This window comes from Aquila chrysaetos, chromosome 25 (genome assembly GCF_900496995.4).
Source record: "Aquila chrysaetos chrysaetos chromosome 25, bAquChr1.4, whole genome shotgun sequence".
Taxonomy (NCBI): domain Eukaryota; kingdom Metazoa; phylum Chordata; class Aves; order Accipitriformes; family Accipitridae; genus Aquila; species Aquila chrysaetos.
This window is the reverse complement of record NC_044028.1, coordinates 16,525,381-16,548,874: the sequence shown is the minus strand read 5'-3', so window position 1 is coordinate 16,548,874 and position 23,494 is coordinate 16,525,381. Positions and strand designations below refer to the sequence as shown.

At 38.4% G+C, this 23,494-nt stretch overlaps 1 protein-coding gene across 3 annotated transcripts in view; it reads right to left on the bottom strand.

Annotated features, from left to right (window-relative positions):
• GTF3C1 (general transcription factor IIIC subunit 1) overlaps positions 1-23,494 on the bottom strand; it is a 44,330-nt gene that overhangs the window by 13,956 nt on the left and 6,880 nt on the right. The window contains exons 7-26 of one of the 3 annotated variants that reach the window (XM_030002498.2): positions 22,108-22,266; positions 21,351-21,466; positions 19,438-19,762; positions 17,453-17,664; positions 16,575-16,714; positions 14,669-14,822; positions 13,601-13,704; positions 13,178-13,362; positions 12,526-12,801; positions 11,414-11,559; positions 10,897-10,994; positions 9,210-9,306; positions 8,276-8,453; positions 6,684-6,819; positions 4,724-4,859; positions 2,810-2,891; positions 1,938-2,123; positions 1,215-1,372; positions 931-1,073; positions 651-732 (exon numbers count right to left, since the gene is read on the bottom strand). In XM_030002498.2, coding sequence (XP_029858358.1) covers positions 651-732; positions 931-1,073; positions 1,215-1,372; positions 1,938-2,123; positions 2,810-2,891; positions 4,724-4,859; positions 6,684-6,819; positions 8,276-8,453; positions 9,210-9,306; positions 10,897-10,994; positions 11,414-11,559; positions 12,526-12,801; positions 13,178-13,362; positions 13,601-13,704; positions 14,669-14,822; positions 16,575-16,714; positions 17,453-17,664; positions 19,438-19,762; positions 21,351-21,466; positions 22,108-22,266 — 3,113 coding nt within the window. The remainder of the gene's footprint in view (positions 1-650; positions 733-930; positions 1,074-1,214; positions 1,373-1,937; positions 2,124-2,809; positions 2,892-4,723; positions 4,860-6,683; positions 6,820-8,275; positions 8,454-9,209; positions 9,307-10,896; positions 10,995-11,413; positions 11,560-12,525; positions 12,802-13,177; positions 13,363-13,600; positions 13,705-14,668; positions 14,823-16,574; positions 16,715-17,452; positions 17,665-19,437; positions 19,763-21,350; positions 21,467-22,107; positions 22,267-23,494) is intronic. The other 2 variants (XM_030002499.2, XM_030002500.2) reach the window with 2 other exon arrangements.

Here is a 23,494-nt window from a genome sequence, read left to right as displayed (position 1 = left end):
ACAATAATATGACTTGTCATTCCTGGAAAAGAACAAAGAAAATCTTGGTGTGACATTGTCCTAGTTGTGAAAAAGTTTTGAAATTCAAAATCAAATTGTTTGCACTGAAAGTGTAAACAACTTTTGAATTTGAAATTGTGGTTGATTTAAGCCATAAAAAGCTCAAAAATCAAACAAAATCTTTTGACTGATCAAATCAAGGCTTCTCTCATGAAATTTGCTCACATTCCTGCACTCATCCACAGAAGCTAAGGCAATATTTCGACATGTGCCAGAATAAAAAATAAGAAATTATAGAGCAAAAATGTTTTCTTGCTCAGATAACAAGGAGGTTGACAGGATTAAAAAACCCCTAAAAAAATCAGTGCATATAGACGTTCAGTCATGCATGTTTATGAACAAGCACACTGAAAAAACCAAAATTTTTGTTGCACAGCAGTAATGTTTATGTGCCTTTGGAAGGCTGCCTGTGTCCACTTTACTCTCAAAATAGCAATGATGCTGCATTTTTACAATGATGCTATTTTTAACATAGCTAAGGGTACAAGGGAGAGATAAGATATGAAATCACAGTAATCAAAACAGTGCAAGAACTCAGTAATCCAAACAGCGTAAAGTACTCTGTGACCTTCAGAATACTTCCCTCCTACCTGTGGATCTTCATAATTATTTTCTCTATTCATGAAATCTTCAATGAGGGCTTTATCTTGGTAAACCTCAGCAAGACAAACTCTGCAACAGATACAATTGAATGTGTTGTATATAGTTGAAATTTCCCCAATTCAATATAGATTTGATAGCACTAGGGTGCAAAAAAGTTGAAATTTATATTCACATGAAATCAGACAACAATGTAGAAGGAGCATATGCCTTCACTTAATTTCAGGAGAACTTAGACTATACCTAGAACATAGACAGAAACCTTCTTACTTATAATTAAGATAGGTCTGTGGATTTCTGACAATGTAACGAGCTCTTCGTCCAACAGAATGAGAAGTTTTATCAAGGGACTCCTCAAAGCTGGCATGCATGATATCCCGAACTACTTGCCATGGAACAAAGGGCCCTTTTACCTGTGTGAAGAACAAAAGTGCTTGGAGTTAAACTTCAGCTTTTACGTACACAAATGATGGTTAGAACCAGGATGAATTCCTAGGACTGATGAAAAGTGTGTTCAGTACCTAGACCCCTTAAATAGAGGTCCTATTAAATACCTTTGCATTTAGCACATGACTAGCAATTCGGCACAGCATGAGCAGACTGTCTTCTTGCACTGTCCAGGTGACACGCAGACGTGTCATTCTCTGCAGGGCACTCTGGTCAGCTTCATCATGGTAGCGGAGTCTTTTGCTTTTTTCTACAGAATTGTCTTCTAAAAAATCCAGAAAAAACCAAAAAAACCCCAGTCAGTTATCTCAGCACTACATATTCTGATTAATTCAAACTATCACAGGCAGTAGCAGCACCAATTGGAGTTTCTAAGAATAAAAGACAAAAGCAGAGAAGGAAGTAGCAGTTGAGAAAGTAAAATGCATCAATACCTCTCCCAGGAATGAGAAAACAAGCACTTTAGTTAGCAAACTGACTACCTAGAGCATCATACCATAAAGAATCTTTAAGCCAGCTATCAAAAGTTGATAGTGAATTGCAAGCAGTTAATCTGGCATAGACACGATTAGAATTTCTTTAGTTTGTACAGTACAGTAGTGCAATCATGATTCACACACAGGTAACAGTTACAGCATGCTGCTCTTTTTCTCCACAGCTAGTGTACAGCCCCAGGACATCTGAACCTCTTCACTAAAAGAGGCAACCCAAAGAGATGCCAGTAAGTTTCCATTTCCCACACTATGACAGTCATGTCAACTTCCCTAAAGCAACTTACAGTGGGTATATGCATTAAAAAGAATGCTTCTTTTTCCTGATGTATTACTTACCTTTCTTTTTCTTTTTTGTCTTCTTTCCAATGTCTTTCCTAAGCCTCTTCCTCTTTTGGCTTTTTCCACCCCTCACTCGTTTGGTTCGATCCTGGGTTTGTTCTTTACTTATTTCAATACATTCCTCTTTCTGGACAAGTGACTCTGATCCTACCTTTCCTTCTCCCAAAATATTAATTTTGTTACCTAAAATGACACATTTACAGTAGTGGAGCTTTATAGCAATTACATTCTACAGTACTAAGGTATAAAGAGCGAATGCCAAAGTTTCAGTATATTAAAAGACAGATGCCCTCTCAGACTTGCCCTTTGTTAGTCATGTCATTTCATGCATCTTCTCAGCAGCTCACACAGAATAAAATCCCACAAAAATGAGGAATCGTAAGTAATTACTAAGTTTAGCACACAGTGCACAAACACAAGGGAACTGAGCTGAGGTTTTATATTCAACCTGAAGCATTTCTTCCTCCTTAGCTTAAATGTTAGGCTATGCAATTTTAACAGTGCCTAGCTGTACAAAACATTGGTCCCTCCAGACTTCCTGCAAACTGCACATCAAAAATTACAAAGGATAAAAATTATTGTTCTGTAGGAAAGGAAATTATTTACATATCTATTTTACTGCCCCAGAAGCATCCTAGATCATTGTAAGGAGACAGGAACAACCCATGTCATCAATACTAGATAAAAAAATTATTGTTCCATATACCCAGAAATAGGGAAGGAAATTTTTAATCTATTTTACTGCCCCAGAAGCATCCTAGATTAGCATAAGGAGACAGGAATAACCCACATCCTCCATACTGGGTTTTACAAAGACAGTAACAGCTATAATACAGTTACAGATCCTACCACCAGCATCACCACCTTACCTCCAGTACTGAGTGGAAGGGGGTGTTTTGTTAAGAAGGTTTGGAGTCTCACAGTCAGTCCATTTTCAGAAACTGTACTTTCCTAAGACAACACAACTTTCAAAAAGGTGATATGCAAAAGGAGCGTGCTGGTTTTAACATCACTATAAATTATATCCTTTGAGTAGTGTCAGAAATAAATTTTCAGTATAAAGGAAAAGATCCCTGGCTACAACAAAGGATTAATTTCTTTTATTACTACCACATATTTGAATGGCTCTAGAGCTTTTCTTAAGTCATACTATAATGACCACTAGATTATGAAGGTTAGAACTTCAGCAAATCTCCTCAAGTTTAAAAGAAGTCATCACTGGAAAAGAAATGCTTGATTCTTTCACTGCTACAGAGGCTGAGCAGAATTTTCTGTAAAACAGTATTTTTTCAAAGCATTTTACATTCCAAAGGAACTTCTAAGGAGCACAAAACCAAAATGCCAACACAAACATTGAGAAAATGCCTCGTACACCATATTCTATCCATCTTAAATCTAAGCCTGAACTGATTTGCAATGTATTTGGAGTTTTGCCATTCTCAGCAAAACCCATTTCTCTTGTGAGGAGTTCATCGGTGATAGAAGCTGGTCAGACATAGAGAGGAAAGCCAAGACTGAAGAATTGCAGGAGGTCCTGTTATTGCTGAACTACTAGGTGACAGAACAGCAGATGAAATTCAGAGTGAAGTGATCCTGCCTGAGGTCAAAACTGAGCAACTCTAATTTTACATATACACTGATAGGCTCTAATTTGACCACTACTTAGGGTAGGGTAGTTACAGGCAGTTCTGTGAAAGTACTTGTTCAATGCTTGGTAATGGTCAAAAAGCAAAGCAAATGTAAGGAGTTCTTAGGAAAGGAGAGCAACAACTATGCACCTATAAAAATCCACAGTAGGCCACAGCCTGAATGCACTGCGTGATTCTATTTTCACCTTAAAAAGGATATAGTAGAACTAGAACAAGTTAAAAGAAAGGGAACAAGAAAGATTAAAGGCAGAACAGGTTCCATGCTGGGAACAGTTAAGTAATCTAGTAGATGCCAGTCTTTAAGAAGAGATGATAATGGGAAACATGAGAGATGTTTACAAAATCAAGTGAAACTGAAAGGGTAATGGAGAATGATATTTTTTACAGCTTCCCTTAGTACTGCAATTATTAGAGAGCTTAAGCCATCAAAAAGGAAGTGGTGACACATAATAGGACTTTGAAACACATTGCTACATGAGGTTGTGGATACTAAAGATTTACATGTGTCCAAAAAATGATTAGACAATTAATGCTAGAAGAAAAAGCTATTAGCAGCTTTGAAACATCACCCTTGAGTTCAGAATGTCCTTGAGCCAAACTTGCAAACAGCTGGGAGAATATTCTGAGGAAATATTACTATACATCTACCTTGGTCTTACAACCTTCCCTACAAACCTTTTATTGGCAACCATCAAAGACAGGACATTAGCCAGAACTGGGATGGCCATTCTTATTTGCATATATTGGGCTTCCTAGTAATTTTTTTTTTTTTTTTTTTGCTGTGTGTATTTCCTTGTTCTGGATGTTTCAGTTTTCATCTGACAGCTTCTACATTTCAGACAGGCAAGAGGCACCATTAAGTAACCTAAACTGTTTACTTAATAAAGTATTTCTCCTTTGGTTGAATGCATTATCAAATTCAGTTCAGATAAAATTTACATCCAATTCTTTTGTTCACTTCAGCACAAAGATTTACTACGTTTGGCATGTGTTTCTTTCCAGTGATGCAAAGCCTTACTGAGACACGTGACTGAGAAAGCATGCAAGCAGTAACATTTTGCTATTAGTATCTCAACCTTAAGAATACTAAAATTTGGAAAAGTCATTACAGCATATAAATTTTAAAATACCCACCTTCCTAGTCTTATTGATGATGTAGCTTGTCCAGATCCAATTGCGTTTTAGATGCCCATAAAAGCTGGAATCCAGACCTGCAGCTCCTAACCCATCTCCAGGGATAGTTCCATCATCAACCACCTCTCGGCTGCCTCTAAGGGAAAAAGTAACAAAATATACATTAATTATTTTGTAGGGAGTACCTTCTCAGCTGCTCTTAAGTGACATGTTTGCAATGTGCAGAACACCCAGTGCCTTGCCCTCCCATTTTAAATAGGGCTGGGAAAGAGAGGAAAAAGAGAGATGCTCCTTCCCTTAACCCTGTTCCAGAAGTAGCATGACAACAATGCTTTTCCATTAAGTTCTAATCCTGGATATTTAATGACTGAGCTTTCAGTTTAAAGATTACACCCAGAGCAACTTCACTATTGTTAACTTAAGTTCCAATGGCAATGTTAAACTGTTCTCAGCACTATTCCTGCCACAGAACTAGAGAAAATACCTGCTCAGAAGAAAAACTTTCTCAGGACAAGCGTGGGGAAAATCTTCCAGAGGAACTAAAGGCAATCATAACCTTGCATTTTTCACACTGACTGTCAAGCACTGGTCTCGCCAGTTTTCTAACAAGTACGTTAAAGGATGTTTTAATACACATACAAGCCAAAAAACCACAATGCACCACAATTCTCTCCCTGGAAAGCAGATGAAACTGACAATGAATAGCATGTCATGGATGAACTGGTACCCTTCACAAATGAGCTATATAGTTTTTCTTCTTCATAAATACAACACTTTGCAAGAAATCATGGAGACAAACTTACTTCCTCAGAAAATGAAAAGGAAAACCTAACCATGAATGAGCTTTGCATATGCAGTAGATAACAGCTCTGACAATCAGTAATAACACCAAAGAGTATTTTTGAAATCCTGTTTCACCTTATGAAAGATTTTTGAAAGCTATGATGAAAAATTATTTCAGTCAAGCTTTCAATAGACAACTCTTTCATTATAACATAACACCATTAATTAAATAAAAAAAAACGTTTCTTGACCTTAAAGATGTTCCAGTCATCTCTAGCCTAACTGCAAGTCAACACCAGATACCCAATTTAAAAAGATTTCTTACCATACAATGGAGACAATTGAAAGCTGACAAGTGGACTGAACAGAATTTTTTTCTATCACCCAGGATCAGTGGAATTAGGTTCCCTCAACTCCATTAATTTTTTTAAGATAACTTGATATATCTACCTGTAACACTGAACTAACTGAAAATACTTTTAAACAGACTGTTTATTAAAACAGAATAGCATATCAACAAAACTAAACCACAGTACACAATGCTCAATATAAAAAGTATAACTGGCATTCTGCATGGCTGTCACAGTTTCTAAGTACGCAATCCTCTCAAGCATTCTGGTTGTGATTAGGCAGAAGATGAATTGCTCCAGAGATCACTTCCAGATTTCACCAGTGTACACCAATACCATATTAGAAATTATTCTGTGAACAATATGCAGCAGATTGCAACACAGAAGGACAGATTTCAGAATGTGACACTGGGGAGCTACTGAAGCTATAGGGTATTTGAGATACCATGATATAAAGCACAGGAACAGAGAATATTTAAATTTTTCCCTTGCATTAACTGTACTTAGGAAGCATTCCTTCCCTCTCAACTTTGCTTTCCCCAAGACTCTTGCAACACACGTCTGTACTACTTTGGAAGGAAATCTGTTCCTGGTTTTCCCATTCCTCTAGCATGAGGACCTGCTTGGTAAACAAGTTACTTGTAAACATGATACATAACTACACAGCTTTTTAATCAGATAGCCTCTGAATTACAAAAAACCCCCAACCCCACAACACTCAACTGAAATGCTAGAGTCTTAACTGCATTTGCTATTAAGTAACATCCTCAAAACCACAAGTTCTTTTTGACCACTCAATCAACAAAACAAGGATGAAGATGACATACGTGGTATATTCCAACATTGCACACTTTCGTTCCAGATTGTGTTTATCCACTGCTGACTCTTGCTCCATTTCTACATCTAGTGCAGTCTCCTCCCCTTGAAGATTACTTCTCTTTGAACGAGGACAGCGGACGACTCCTAGAAATACAAATGGTTTTGACTATCAGCATGAGAAGTAAGACTTCAATCCATTTTCAATCCACCCTGCTATGCCAAACTACTGCTCCCAAACAGTACTAATATTTTTACCACTTCCCAATAAAACATGCTACCTTCTTACAGAGGCTAACGGTGTTCCAGTTAATTTCCAATACAAGGCACTAACTTGTCCAAAATTGTATTCAGGGCAGAAGTAATGGGAGGCTGCTACCCTTTATAAGGAAAAAAATTCAGCAGCTGACTGATATTTTAGGCATGGATCACAGCCTTTCAGATGCTCAAGTACGTCAACAATCCTCCAGAAACGATTTGGCAGGTTGTGACTGCTGAAACACAATATGAACGTTTTGCATGTCCGACACCTTCATGTTGGAGATACATTCAGGATACAGCAGAGGAGTCATGTGATGGTTTTATAGTAACAGAACTCAAAGGTAGGAAGAAAACCCAATTTCTGGCTTACTACTGCTTTTTGGCTGCCCGTGCTACAAAGACGATAGAGCAGGACTGGATCTCAGGCATGTATCTGATCTAGATGTTCAATATTAAAATCCAGCACAGAGCAATTTTCCCCTCAAGGCTCAGCATGGAAAATACTTAACTACAACACAAAAAAGCTTTCATAATCACGCAGACTGGTGAAACCACATCATTCCCATATTTTGGGGGCTAAAAATAATCATGGTCTGACTAGCCTGCAAAAGCTGCAACAATCACAAACATGCTACCATTTGACAAATGTGTAAGGAGCCTTTTGCACATGACTGCTTCAGTGCAAAAGTAAGACAAAATTATAAATAGATCCTTTTACCTGGCTGACTAAATTACAGAAATACAGAACAGTGTTGTCTAGGGTTTCAGGAGAAGTATCTTACCTCCAATGTTATATTTATTTTTTTTAATAATGTATACTTGTAGCTGTATGTCCTGTTTAAAAATGTAAAAGGACTAAACACAAAAATAAACTCCAAAAAACTGGGGTGCATAAACTCCTTTACCTTCCACTTTTCATCTAACTCGGGCTATCTGTTAGAAGGTTTAGCAACATCCTTCTAAGGAAAAGAGCTCTCTGTTTAAACTGGTAGAGAGCTAAGTCAAAAGTATACCAGGAACTATATTCGAAAAGGCTTTTTCACAACTGGATTACAATCTAACAGGGCTATTACCAAATTTGATACTTCTAACAGGACAGCAATGCTTTTCCATTAACACTGCTCTGAAAATTTCAAGCGTATAGGTCTGTTTCTTGGATCTCAACTTCATAGAATTATATGGACAGAACTTCTAGGTTTTTTTGATGCACAAGGAGACCAGCCAAGAGAACAAAACATTGGAAGTGACAAAACAGAGCCTGCCCCAAGTTTTAGGAAAGGAGGAATCGTGGCATGAGCAGAATAAACAGTAAAGGTGATAAGGGTGTACAATTATACCATACCCAATGGTGTATTAAGGCAGACACACTGCAAATCAAACCAGAAGTTTTCCACGTCCTGCATGGTATTCAGAACATAGAAGCGTCTCTCAAATGGGCGGCTACTTTGTGCCAGGTTATAGTGGGGGTCACAGATAGTGGTATCAACAATCACAGCATTTCTCTTCATATACACAAAGACCTGTCAAGTACAGTATGTTTCAGGCTGGTAGGTAAAAATAATTGAAACTGCCTAATCTACAGGACACACAATTATTTTAGGACTGTTTAGCATCTTCTCAGTCTTTGCTATTTTGAGACAGTACTCTGATAGAGGACACACCCATCCCCACCCTATTGCACTGTATTCCCAAACCTCCCTTGTCAGCAACCCAGAAATTTCCTTTCTGGATTTAGAACAGTTTCTTTTCCCCCTTGTGCACAGGATATTACGAGTTTCCACAGAGAGTGACTATTTCCTACAAGCTCTCATTCAGGATTTGAATAGCTGTGTTTGGGGCCTAATCATCTTTCTTATCCTCATAAAGTATATGTTGGGACTGCCTTCTCCTTCTCTGTTTATAAAAAGATGCGTACGAGTGTCATTATTTTACTCTGATCAGTGACTTTATTCTGTGTCAGACATGCAATGCCTAACACCTTGACAGAACAGAATGTGGCATGCTCATTTTTCATAAAGTGCTGCCAGTCTGGAACTTCCCAGATCATTATTAAGTGCAACATCCAGCACTATACATTTCAGTAGCGTCTTTCCAGATGAAGAGGCAAAAATTATCAGCATGACTTGCAATATGTCACTTGGATCTGGAGGTTTGCATATATACCTGAAACATCAGTATTTTACTTAACTACTTAAGGCAATTACAAACCCCAAATTTTGCATGTTTCACTGGACAAATAACGTGAAGAATAATGGCTAAGTTTTAAAAAAAATTACCTGGTCTTTGTCTTGAAACTTCTCTGTTGGGCCAAACTGTATCAGTCCCATGTAACATAATCTTTGAAGGTTTTCTACCACTGAAAAGATATACCTCCTGCAGCAATATTAGGAGTATGACAATTAGCACTCATGAAAACAGTAACAATGATACTAGAAAACATACCATTTCCATGCAGCAACCTGAAGTTTCAGGAAACCCTGCTTTTTTGAAATACTGAGTTTCAGAATTTCTGAAGTGATATTTTGTTTGAATTGTCAGCCTATGGAAAATATATAATATCCCAAAGCTCCAAATTTCCTTTCCTCACACAATATTTTAGTCAAATACTAACTAAAACTCTGCTAGCAAAGAACAAAGTTATCCAGAAATACCATATGTGAAAATGAATCAAACAAGGTCAGAACATCAGCAGATCTGCAGAAAATTTCATGTTATGAAAAGAAGACACGAGTAAGAAAATATGACTGCTAAATATGGGCTGATAAACCTTCACATGTGTGCATACAAAGAACTGGGCAACGATCCTTGCAGTTAAGGTTGTTTAGAATCACTGCTCCAAGAAACTGCTTTCAGTTGCTTATAGATTTGGCAGAGCAAAAAGTGCAGCATTTCCCATGCTGCATATCTACTTATATGACAAAATTCTGGAATTTTCAGGAAACTTTTGCAAGATCTAGTTTCTGAGAGAGAGTTTGTCAAAAATTCAGCTTTGCCCACATTTAACTCACTAAGATCTGTGCAGTTAAATGCAAGTTGTATTTTGGCAGGAGTTTTCTCTGGGGCTTAAAGATCATTTGACAAGCCTAGAAATACTGATGCAAATTTGGCTAAGTTAGAAGTTTTAGTGAATGGGACGGGGGGCAAACAGACAACTTGGTTATATGTCATACTGTTTTGCATAAACCTCTCAGATGGAGCCTGCAGATTTCAGAAAATACAATAAATGCAGTTTCCTTGTTACTAAGATTTAGCAAGTAATAGGTTAGGAATTGCAAACCTGAACTGACCACGAGTCCTGACAGCTGATACTGTTGTCTAGTGCTATTCACTCACCAATGACATGTTTGCAGGTTTGCAAAATGTTGTGTAAGCCTCCCACCATCAAAATCCCTGCCATTAGCAATGACTTTCTGAGGAAACTAATATGGTGCTGTAGATTCCACATATTCAAATAATTTTCCTTTAATGTTGCTTTCCCTTCCTCCCTTCAGTACAATCTCAATTTTTAAATCTCCTAGATGAGGAATGGCAAACAACAGCAGACATGCCACTGAGAACATGAGTAGAAATTGAATGGTATGTATGAGAGACAGGAACTGCAAAGTGTGGCATCTTCTGAAAGATTTATGAAGGACAGCAACATTTACACTCTATTAAATTCTGAATTTAGCAGCAGTCAGGAGTGTGTTTTATACAGAAGTAACATCCTGCTGATGAGTTATGAAGGACAGAACCTCCCAGCTCTCAAACACTCCTGACAGCATGCATGAATATTGTTTATTAGTTTCTTATTACCTTCTATTTGGGAGAGAAAGATACAATTTGGCACACTATCCTTAGAAGATTGATGATCCTTGTCTTAAGTAACAAAGTTCTCTTTGACACAAACAGGAAATAACTGAGAAAACAGTCAACCGCTGTTGTTTTCTCCCTAGAGCCATTCACTTTGACTCATCTGCTTACCTTTTGTAGAGAAGTTGCTGTCGGACTGACCTTGGAAGAAATCTGATCAGAGTGTGCTTTTTTAGTGGATCATTTAAAAAATCTTCCAGACCATCCACCTAGAATTATTTTAGAAGTTAATCAAAATGTGAAATAAAAGTATCTTTTAAAGTATCAAGCTTTGCTACCAGAACTGTTGACTGAAATATTTTCTAAGCAAACGTTACTGCTTTTGTAAAATGCTTAAACATTATTCTTGTTAATCAACGAGGCAGAAGATTCAGTGAGATTATAAAAGGCTCTTTGCAAAATATTAGTTTAAGAATTTGCAGTATTACAGGACTATGCATTTTTTTCAGTGTGGCTGTAAAAGCAACTAACTTTTCTGTAAAACAAACTATCAAGAACTGAAGTGTCTACTCTCCAAAGGCTAGTTTTGTTAAAACAGACTACGAGGATATTTGTTACTGCTTATAGGTACAGTTGGTATTATCAGACTTTAAAGTAAAACAAATGTAAAACAAAAAAAGCACTATACCTTGTAGCTGACTTGTACTATCTGAACAAAGAGTGAGAGAGGCAAGCAGAGAAGAATGTCACTAACAAGAGCCCATCCAAATCCAAACTCTCTGTGAACTGGGAGAGGAGGGACATAGCGCATCCATGACACATCATCCACGTACACTAGGAACAAGAAGACTGGCTTAGATTCAGACAGGACAAACGTAATAGTTATACTAATAGTTTTACTGTGAGTGTTCAGGCAGAACACATTTAGCAGTTCATAGTCTGGAAATCTGAAAATCTAAAATGACCTGAAAATTATGTAAGCCATTGATTTTCAATCTTCTTTGAAGTGGACTTTTACAGTTTTTTTTTCAGTGTTGGTGAGGACTCTTGAAAAGCACATTTAAGCCTACTAACAGCAAGTCTGCCCTTCTTTCTTAGCTTACACAGACATTTCAGAGGATGCCTGAAAGCAACAAATACAATGAATTCACATGTTCTGAAGTATGAAGATGGCACTTACAGTAACCTCGTTAAGACTGTTTTTCACTAAGATAATGTCTTCCAAGACTTAACTATCCTTACAGCGTATTAAAAAAAATCTTCTGGATACTCAATCCAATTATTTCTTTTTCTATACCCAACAGCATGGACAACAGTTTATCAACCACCCCTAATATTCTTTTTCACTTTGGAAGACATGTATCCTGTCCCCCTCACTACAACTTCTTTTTGGGAAAGAAATAGAGGGTGGCAACATTTTCTAAGCTAGTTTAAGCAGTAGTTATGTAACTATGGTTTCAGTGTAGACCTATCCCTACAAAAATTAAATCTAAACTATTTCTCCAAATTTACTCAAGATTATTCTGAATTTGAATCCTGCTCTCCAAATTACTATCAAACTTTACAGCTTTTTATCATCCACAATTTGAGCCTACTGTATTTCACTATCCAGAACAATGCCCCTGTAGGATAACCCTTTCAATTTGAGAATAAGCCATTAATAATATGAACATTTTTTTCAAGCATTTCTGTTCCTACCTTAAAGTGTTTTCATTGAAATCACATTCTCAAACAGTTATGGAAATACTACACTGAACCATGGCAAAGTCTGTAGGAAAGTCAGGACATGCCATTTCTTACCTGTTTGATTAGACAACTCTACTTCAGTCTCCTGTGCAGAGATTTCAGGATTCACCACAGTTGTTGTAATTTCTAAGATCCCATCTGGTTGCACTTCAAGTACAGCTGCATTCACATCCAGCCCTTGTTTGCTGCCTTTTTTCTCACCATCGCTACCTCCTTTTTGCTGTGTTCCATTTAAAGGGTGCCCATAAATTAAGTACCAAAGGAACATGTGGACCATTCTTAAACGGGGCATTTTGGGAAGAAACCCAAGAGAACGCCCAAGTCCTGGAACTGGGAGGGAAGATTAAGTAGCAAAGAGAAATAAAAAGAGGCTTAGAACAGAAGTAGCTACCTCTGCAAAACTGATGCAAAACTGAAAACCTGAAAGGAAGATGGGCAGTTGAAAGTACATATATAAGTTACAAATACTAAGTTACAAGTAGTAAAGAAGTAGTAGTGAATGCAAATACTCCAGTTTGCAATTGTAAAAAAAATAAGCAGCCAAGAAAACATTGGATAGTGAGATTGCTTTAACGTAAACTCAATTTTTCTTCTATAAAAGAAGAAAAAACCCGATTGTATCTTAGGAGAGCCCAACATCTGAAAGTGATTATCAATAACAAATGGGAAAGTGAAAGATGACAGAAAAAAACAAAGGTAGCTGTACCTGTAACAGGGTGATAGTTTTTTAGCTGTGTTATACCCATTTTTTCATCGGTTTTTCTTGCCCGACTATTATTATCAGCTTTACATGAGCTTTCTTGTGTTTCTCCTGAATCAGGAACTGCCTCTTGCCCCAAGTTTTCTTCCTCAGCATGGTCCTGGGATGTTGGTGTCTGGGGAACTTTAATCCTGTATTAAAACCACACAGCACTTTGGTAAAAATTAAGCAGAGTTCAATTCCTCTTCTCTCCTGACTTCAGGAGATATTCAGGATCTTGCTTCATCTTTGTGCTTCCATTTCTCTGTTGCTAAAGAAGAGATTTTTCTTTTCTTTTGCTTACTTTGTGTTTATTTCCTCTGCATATTTTTGCATGTACTAGATAAGCCAAATTCCCCATAAGCCATCCAAACCATCATTGCAACTTGCCTGTTTGCGGTGCTTGAATTGGAGATTCGGAAACGCACCTGCTCAATGGCACTTTTTACAAGGGGATCATTAGGACTCACTGAAGGATGCACAACAAACTCTACCTGTTCAGAGCAGCAGAAAACAAACAAAAGGTATTTATGGAGATATTGGCTCTTAATCAGCTGCATAAATTATCAGAGATTAACAGACAGTTAATTAACAGTAGCCACAATGGATGAATCCTATGAAGGTTTAATAATTCACAGAATAATAACACTTTTGGATCAAAACTCCCATTGCTAGTTTGTATTAAGCAAGAGGCTTGACTGTATGGTCTCTGTACCAATAAACAGTTAACGTCATTTCTACAGACATCAGTTTTTTTGATTTTTAAAATCTGAAATATTTGGGGAACAAACACTTAAACTTGCAAATATTAGGCTGAAAGGGAAAAATGAAAAGTCATACCTCATAAGGCCAAACTCATACATATTGTTGTTGAAAGTACACACACAATTCAGATTGTGCTCTACAGTAATTGTGCAGCAGGTAATTTTCGATAGATTCTCTCCCTGCTTATGAACATTTCACACTAGAGTTACAATGACAAGTCTCAGCTTTACAACTACAGACATTTTACTTCCATAAACCTTGGCAACAGTGGATTTTTGTTTTTAAAAAAATAGATAACGTTCTATAAATTTCAACTCAGAAGCTAACTTACGATTTCTCATATACTCCTGGCTTTCAAAAGGGGATTAAATAGAATTGTATTGCAGCCTGACAGTGCAGGGAGAGAACCATGAATTGCATAACTGATAAGCAGCAGAACCTGTCAGAAGGGAGATTCAGAGACTTTGATCTCTGGACTATTCCTTGGTCTCACAATTATCTGCAGCACAATAATTGAAAGGACTAATCTGGTTTTCACAGTAGCTTAGTTTGGGACATGTAGCTTCTGGGCAGCTCAACTGCGGGTCCTGCTACAAAAAGTGAAGTCATCCATATTTTTCAGGCCCAAAACATTTTGATAAATCAGAAGGTTGTGAGAAAAGCCACTTCTGCTGCCCGGGTTTGTGCAGTCACCTTTTTACTAATGCCATCTTGAATGACTGTAGTACGATAGAGTCTGAGGAGTCCTTCTTGTGCAAGCTTCTGTACCAGTCGTACGATAGACTTTTTGCAGCATTTAGTGGAGACACCTTCTTGCTTCTCTTGATCCATGACCATTTTCTGAAGCCTAAAAGATGCAAAAAATACCTTGCATTTTAGGCAGTCTGGAGCACTGCTGGGCTTAAGCAGTTTATTAGAGGATGTGGGGTGAATGGATATTTCCCTACTTCCAGCCATTACTGGTCACTTTTCCCTTTTGCTGTAGATAACTGATAACTTAACTTTAAATTTCAGCTGTATTTTCCTTGTAATTAAGCTTATCCTTTTTATGTGAGGACTGCTGTTCTGGTGACAGCAAATTCTCAATGCCAGATTTCTCTGTGTATGGCTACAGTGTAATTATGAATCCAGCCTCCCTAAGGCCAGGAAAACCTATGGCTTTTTTTAAGTGGTGATTAAACACATGCAGTTTGTATTTCCACTTGTGAGCTCAGTTCAGCTTGGGGCAGAAAGAGTTTACTTGGTGGTGCTGAGAGCTCAGAAACTACATGGGCATTCACAATATAGATACACATATCCCATCACTTGAAGCCAGCTCACTGTTCTTCCCTTGTAGCACCCTGCAGGAGCGTGCTCATGCCTACTCTCCTCATGCCTGTTTTCATGCACTTTTTCCACAAATGCCCCTAGGCCCTATTTCTGACTTTCAATCCTGGAGAGTCACTTCTGAAAAAGATATGGAAGGGTATTAAGGGAATGAGGCAATGAGTGAATGTACACACGGACTTCAACTTTTTCAAAAGACTACCACATCCTGGTAACTAACATAACTGGAATGACAACACCAGCAAATTTCCTTGCAGAGATTGGGGAGGGGCAGAACTTTCACTGGTGCTGGGGGAACCTGTGAGCTACCTGTTGGCAGCACTGAAGGGGAGAGCAGAGACCTGAAATATCTTCTGAGCCTGTACTTAGATGTGACTAGATGAATCAGTGATGAGGCTGGTGCCAGAAGACGAGGCTCTAATTTTACAACACTCTGCAATTGAACTATGTGACAGAAGGTTTCAAAGTTCTCAAACCAGAGGAGAATAAGGCCATGATTTCTTACTAAATTCCTACAGCTGGCAGCCCTGTGTGTATTGACATGCCAGGATCTTCTGTGCTGACACAGAAGATGGATGGTGCAATCCTATTTGCGACAACAGTCCTGCCAATTTGGAAACTGGGACTCCAGGAGAGCACCAGAATTTCCATTTCTCTTTGGAAGTGAATCTCAAAAGGCTGAAAGACCTTACAACATTCAGGGAAGTATCTTTAATCCAGACAAGGCAAGTCAGGACAAGACATACAACCGTACCACATAAAACTGCAAAGAAAAGCAAACTTTCAGGACCTTGCTAGAATCCTAGTGACCAGTAATGACTGACATGAAGATATGAGTCTCTACAGTCCCTGGCAGAATAACACATGAACAACTTTTGAAATCATGTGGAAATAAAACTTATGCAGATGAAAGAATCCTCAAGCAGGGAAGTGCTGTATCTTACTATGTGGCCCCAAGCACTGGCATACTGTGAACAGAGAAAAAAGTTCTCTGATCTCTATTTATGGGACATATACCACATAAAAATCCACTTGTGTAATTATCTCCAGAGAACTATTATTGCTTCCAAAGAGCTGATTAATTTTTAAGATTCAGTATAACTGCAACCCCCCACACCTTCCGTGTGCCATCCTCTCCAACATTATAGCATATAATGCCATTGGGGACAAGAAAAGCCAACAATGGAGTAAGCACACAGATGGCTTGCTGAAGTACTGCTTCTACTACCAAAATGCATCAGGCCCCCAGTACACTGTTTTCAGACAGACTCACGTGAACAAGCTTTCAATTAGCCGGAGGTTTCGAACAGCTTCCACAATGAGATTTCGGCGCTTCAGCAGCCTGTACGTTTCATGAGATCTCTCCACTGCTGTAGCTTTGGAACGCTTTTCCTTCTTTTGGCCACATGTCTTCTAGTGCACAGTATGGACAAAATAAAAATTTTACATGAACTATTCAATGTCTTCAGCCTAACATAGGTTCCTCGCACAGTAGCATCTGAGGAATTGAGACTTTTGATGTATTTATTTGTAACAAAGTAGTCAGATGGGGATTATCTTTTATCTCCCCTTCTCAGGCAGGTAACCAAGGCAGAAGCTAAGAATTCCATGTAGTTAGATGCAGAGATTTCTGCCAATCCCACATTCTGAGCCATTTGGACTTGAGAGTTTTGGCCTAGAAAACTGGTAACTGCCTTAACGTTGTGCTGAGTCCAAGCCAACATATCCTGTTCCTCAGAAAGGCTTATTGTCCCAGGCTCAGTCCTGCAGCAGTGAGGCTACGCAACTTTCATATCAAAACCCATTTGCTCCTCCTGGTTTAGAGTAGACAGACCAGATGATATGCAGCACTTGTGTGCACAGATAGACATTAAGTGATGACACACACTAAGTCAACACAGGGAATTTTGAAAGCACCAGGGAACTAACCCAGAACCGTATTTTGGACATCTACCTTCCCATCTCCTGGAATAATTTTCACTTATAACTACAATGCAGCCAAAATGTGAATGTACTTAGAAATTAAATTTAAAAACACGAAACAATCCATAAATGAATAAAAATTCTATAGCTTGGAGTCTTGCTGTAAAAGTACATAACTTAGCTCAGACAGACATACCAACAAGAACATATTAAGACATGTGGTCTTACCTTTGGGTCTTCAAGTCTGACCTCCTCCACCACAGCCACATCCCCATCTTCATCAATGGAATGAGCACAAGTGGAAATATTGGACTCCTGCTTTAGAGTTTCCAAAGTAGAACTCTCCCCTGAAAGGTTGTCTGGGAGCTCATCGGGCTCTTCAAGAATTTGAGGGGAAGACAGCTTCTTCCCATGAGACTTCACAGCTTTTGGCTTTGAGCCTGGTTTAAGAGCAAAGAGCCTTGTAATTTTTCTGCTCTCAGAGTTTTCTGTAAACATTCAGCTTCTCTCTCTATAAAAGGCATTCCCCCGTCCACCCAGGTAACTATACTTAAAAGCATTCTGCTACATTTTTCACGTATTCTTCTACCCTGCTGGAAGCAGTGGTTTGACCATGAATGACTGCATTCAGCCTCCAAAAGTAAAGTTAAAAAAAAAGTGAACTCCCTGTCATTAAATAATTTTCTCCATGCAGAAGCCTCTTCATAGGCAGACTTAGAAGACCTTGAAGGGCCAGATTAGCTTATCCAGAAACTGCTGTCTGAAGAAAGAAGGGTTTCTGTCACAAAGATGCTCAAGTTCTGCCAGAAACCTGACTTTTCTGACTCAAAGCACAATAACAAGGATTTAGTATTAGTCCAAAGATAATCTACATAAGAAATGGAGACCTGTTCTCCTCCCTTCCCTTGGAGTTTAATCGGAGAAGTTGTAGAGACATTTAAATAATGAAAATAAATAAAAAAATAAACCACCATACCCTCTTTAAAATACGTCCCCAAAAGGCTGGTAGCTTTCACATCAGGTTGTTCCAAATAACTAAAGAAAATTATGAAGGAATTACCTTCAGGAGGTAAGACATTTTTGTTACAATATGCTTCAGTGAGTAAGGCTGTGAGTCAAGTCACCCCAAGCCTATTGCTGCTTGAAAGTAGTTAGTTAACATCTTATTTGGTCTCAGACAAGAAGTCAGTATTACTCTACATATACTCACCCCATTGAAGGCTCACAACAGTACATGAACAAATGAATTTTGCACAGACTCTAAGGCTCAATATCAGACATTTCCAACTGAAAAAAACCACTGCTAAAGGGGGAAGAATTTTTATATGCTACAATTAAAAAAAAAAATATGTTAACTGGCTGGTCTGTCAGCTCCTGTGCTATTTCTCACACCTAAGATGACCTTTGCATATCCAGTGGAATGAAATGATGTGTATTCACAAGAGGCACAGCCTGCCTTTTTTGTTAGGAAAAAGTAAAATATTTCAAGAAATACAAAGTGTGTTCAAATCCCTTCTGAAGTCTTCAGGGACTTTAAAAAACCTAAAGCTCTACCAAGATGGTGCTCCTGATGGGCACAGCCGGAACTGCAAGATACTTTGAAAAAAGAGTTTGTGAGATACCTTGTCAGTTCATCATAGAACATCCAAGGCAGATACAAAATTTACCCAAGGATACTGTTTCTCTCAGCCGCTTAATTCAACCTGACTGCTAAGTGCCACAGTCTCCCCACTATGCTTGTTTTTAGCTACACAGTCCTGCCTCCTTCCTTACAACAGTTTCAGAATTTGTCTGACCCTCTGCAGAATCATTTCAGCCCTTGGAGCCACCAGAAAAATAACTAAATATCCAAGGAGCACAGTGTGTGAGTGCATTTCATTTGCATGGGGAAAAGGGGAGAAATGACATAGGGGTAAGGAGAAGCAGACTTTCCCAGTGATTGGTGATAGTCAGAAACGTTCTTTGATGCACACAAACGTCAGAGCACACTTCAGCTCTAACACTCTCCAAAGATTACCACACCTACAGTATTCCAAAACATAACACTTTTGGTAGAAAAAGATAATAAAAGCATGGAAATAATCAAATAAGTGTAAAAATAAATATATGATAAAAACCTTTAACAGTAGCTAATAGCATATAATTTTTTCTTTAATAAAAGGATCCCTAAGAAAAATGCAAGGTTCTTTCCAAATTTCGGAATCATGATCTACCTTTCACTGGTGTTGACTGATGGGTATCATCTTGGAAACTTAATTTCAACAGAGAACCAGAGTTGGCCTTCTGACCTTTTCCTCTCTTCTTGCCATCTTTCCCTCCTTCTTCATTGTCAGACTCTGAGACCAAAGTATCATCTTCTCCAGGAGACACATCTTCCACAGGTGCGGAATCTTCTGGCACTAGAGCCAAAGTAACCGTAGCTAACTGCTCACTTCTAGCCTTCTCTCTCTCAAACTGACGGTTTAAATCACTCTCCTCTGCAAAAATGTATGAAATATACTTTGTTGTCCTTTGCCGACCTTCATCCTCCATAAAACCCTAAGGAAATAGTTGGAATGTTATTTCACCACCTTACTCCTCCATTCTTGCAGTCTGTTCTCCAGCATCAACAGTGGGAAAATTTTCTAACTGTTCTCCCCTCACATCAAAAGCTATCATGTTATTCTCCTTTTTTTCTAAATAACAAAAATGTTGACTAACCTTAACATATAGAAATCAAAAGAAATACCATACTTGAAAAATAAATAAATCTGCATTACCTGCATACTAGAACAAAATGCCTACAGTATGTGGGATGTAGAAAAGTCTAAGGAAGAACAAACTATATGTACTCAGACTGGAAATCAAATTTTTTTCAGAAAAAAAATTCTGTGAAATAACAGTAATGCAGAAGTTACCAGAGTGAATCAGACTTAAGTGGAACTGCTATTGCCCTGTCTAGTACAACAGGTGCTTTCAAGTGTCTAGAAACTCAAACACTTAGCCTATCAGTAAGGGAAGATTTCATCTTCACAGTTGACTTAGAAAAAAGTATGTTTAGATATTCCAATGGTTTATATAGCTTGTTTTTAATTCTACAGAACTTTTTACCAAATGACAAGATCTTAGTAAAAAAATTCTCTATTACAGGAAGATGGCAATTATCCTGCCTTTGTGAAAAGGGGCAGGTGGGTGCATGTTACAAATGACAGCTGAATTTATTTGTCGTGTTGAAATGAAAAAAATATCAAAGTATCTGGAAATAAGGAGTTTAATCACCATAACCTCTACAAAAGTAACCGTTTTTTTTTCAGAATTTACTGGTATTTTCAAAAGGCAAGTAGATTAATGATTTTAAATGTACAGAGGGCCTCTGACAAGGTCCTTTGGTAGAGGATCTTGCAAAATAGAAGTCGCCTCACAGTGAAAAATCAAGCAAAGTGGCTATTTTGAGTTTAGAGACATTTATGTTCATCTCTATAAAGTACCAGCCCCCAGGTCACTTGGGTTACCACTGAGTACAGTGAGTGATTTAGGTAAGTCGTTGAGGCCAGGTGAAGCAGGGTTGAGGCCAGTTTCTCTGCCCTGCCTCTTTTTGGAGGGCAGACCTGCGTCAGGGTGCTGGAAACAGTGTTCCTCTGGAATGCTGTGAAGCGGTGTCCAGCAGAATCCCACTGGTTCGGGGTGGGTGTGTGGATCACCAGAACATGTGCTCAATACAGACAGAAAATATGGGGCCATGCGCATTTTTCCCCACGACCTTTAGTACTTATGCACCCAGTCACAAACCAATGTAAAATACTTGTACATCTGGGTCAGTGAACTATTAAATGTCAAGACAGCTAACCAGGAAACAATAAAGAAAAGGTATGCTAGAAGAGCAGATCTGTTAAAATCTAACAACTAGGCCTAGTCCTCTGATTACAGTAAGTTAAAATCTCAATACTTTTTGAACACTTGTGTTATATACCTTTTCCTCAATTGAGCCATACTCTTTTCAGTCTTACCAAGACTCTTTCACTGTCAATTCTCAAACCACTGCTGTTTCTATTGTTTGAGGTTAACAATGTTATAACATATTACCACAGTACCCACAATTGTATCTCCAGTTTGAGTAAGTATCTAAATTATTTTATTTTAACCTTACCTTGACAACTTTGTACCTCTCCAGAAGACGACAGAGCATCCTTGCTTCTAGCTTCCCCACATTCATAGCCAGGCGAATTTCTGCCTGAGAAATACCTTTGGTTCCCCTACTTTCAACTGTTTCAGAAAGGCAAACCAGAAAATATCTCAGAGAAATAATCTGATCAAATTATATGTACATATATTTGTACATACATTCATATTTGCTCTGAATAACGGTATATGGCAGAATATAAAATTTAACATTCCTCACTAACAACTAAAGACATTTTCACAGCTACATACAATATACAGTCAAATACTGTCATAAAACATAATTTTACATGAAGCAGTGCCCCAGCAGAATGAGGTTTGAAGGCAATAGCTTCAGATTAAAAGCAGGGGTGAAATTTTCCCCGGAGAGCTTTCCACAGTTAGATATTAATTTCTCCATTATGAAAGGAAAAGAGATAGAAGAAGAAACACTTTTTTTTCATCACCTTTTCTCACCCCACTACAACATCCTGTTTCTACCACACTGTTTTACTTGGGTGGTATTGAACAGCTGATAAGCTTCCAGGGAGGGCTAACTGGTGCCAGCACCTATAGCTCCAGTCTAATCTGAACATAAAGCTCATCTTTTCCATGAAAAATTGTTACTTTCTGATACATAAAAAGCAATCGGAACTTTAAAAACCCCACAATATATACCTTTCTTTTACACAAGGAGTAAGAAGGCAACATGAAAAATCTTTAGCATGTCTTACTACATCACCTACTTAGCTCATAAGCCTGGGTGAGCATATCCCTTTCGCAAACAATATCCACAGGCTGAACAGCTTTTGTGATGATCTCTTCTTCATCGTCATCATGATAATCTTCCATTTTCTTCCGAAATTCCTTTAGTAATTTAAGGCAACGGACCATGACATCAGTCCCTGTGAACGCAAATGTTAGTAACAACTCTTAACAAAATGCAGGGTGCATGCGCATGTTTAAACCAGTTTATTTCTTTCAGCAGCATGAAGAAGTAGTAGTGCAATGAGGAACAAAGACAACTGTTTATTTCTAGTAAAGGTTTGCAACAGCTTTTCCCTATATACGAATCTGTCAAAATACTGACTAGCTGAATTTTTGAGGTGCTCCAAACCTTCCTTAGGACTGCCCAGTGCAGTGATTTATGAGCAGAACGGGAACCACTGCAGTAACAGAAGAAATTTCAACAGCACAAATAAATCAATGAAAGGATTAAGTGCTGATCCACAGTATTACATCTTCAGAACATACATCTGACTGTGAGATCACTCACCGAGTATAAAACCACTCCTTTTTTCTATAGGCTCAAAGCGTTTTTCACTTTGTATAAATCCAAGTCACATAATGAAACAAAACTGTACATCTGAAGGTATAGAACTTGTACAATAAGCTACCTGGTTACAAGACTGTTCCTTAACACAGGACTGCCCTTCCTCAGCAAGTGATCAAAGTGGGTATCAGTTGGTGGGCCCTATCAAGGGCTGCCGCGAGTTCCTGATATTTGAAAATCCCAGGACCTAAAAGAACTGTCAGTTTATTATATGTCCTAGCACCTTCTTCTATATCTGTATGCATGCATGTTGGAGGAAGCATACACCAAGCAACTAGCACACTGAAGAAAAGGATCAGAAGAGCCCTACCCCATCCAGTAAGCTCTTACAGCATAACTAAAAGGCAGTTATGTTGCACAGGTCCAACATCACTTTGAGAAGAGGTTCTTCTCAGCATTTGTCTGCTGATGCCACAACCCATGATATCAGTTATATTATGGAGGCTTTGTGCGCAACACGTATGAGCAGCTGAGCTTCTAGATTTTTTGTCCAAAGTCCTCACCTACTCCCTGCACCTAGGGAATGGCTAGGTTTGTTAACACATACAGTGTACTATAATTACATGCAATGAAAACAGACACACAAAATCTAAGGTTGTTGTATACAAGGACAGAACACAGTGCTGCCCACCAACCACAAGAATCTCATAAGTGATTGAATTCGACATCTTAACATGTTACCGTGCACTGGCTGTGCTGTAGTAACTCTCCACCCACTTTTCTATGAGATCCCAGAAGGGTAGAGTGGGGACAGATGACTTCAGGAGAGCTGTAGCGATCCTGCTCCCTGATACAAGGAT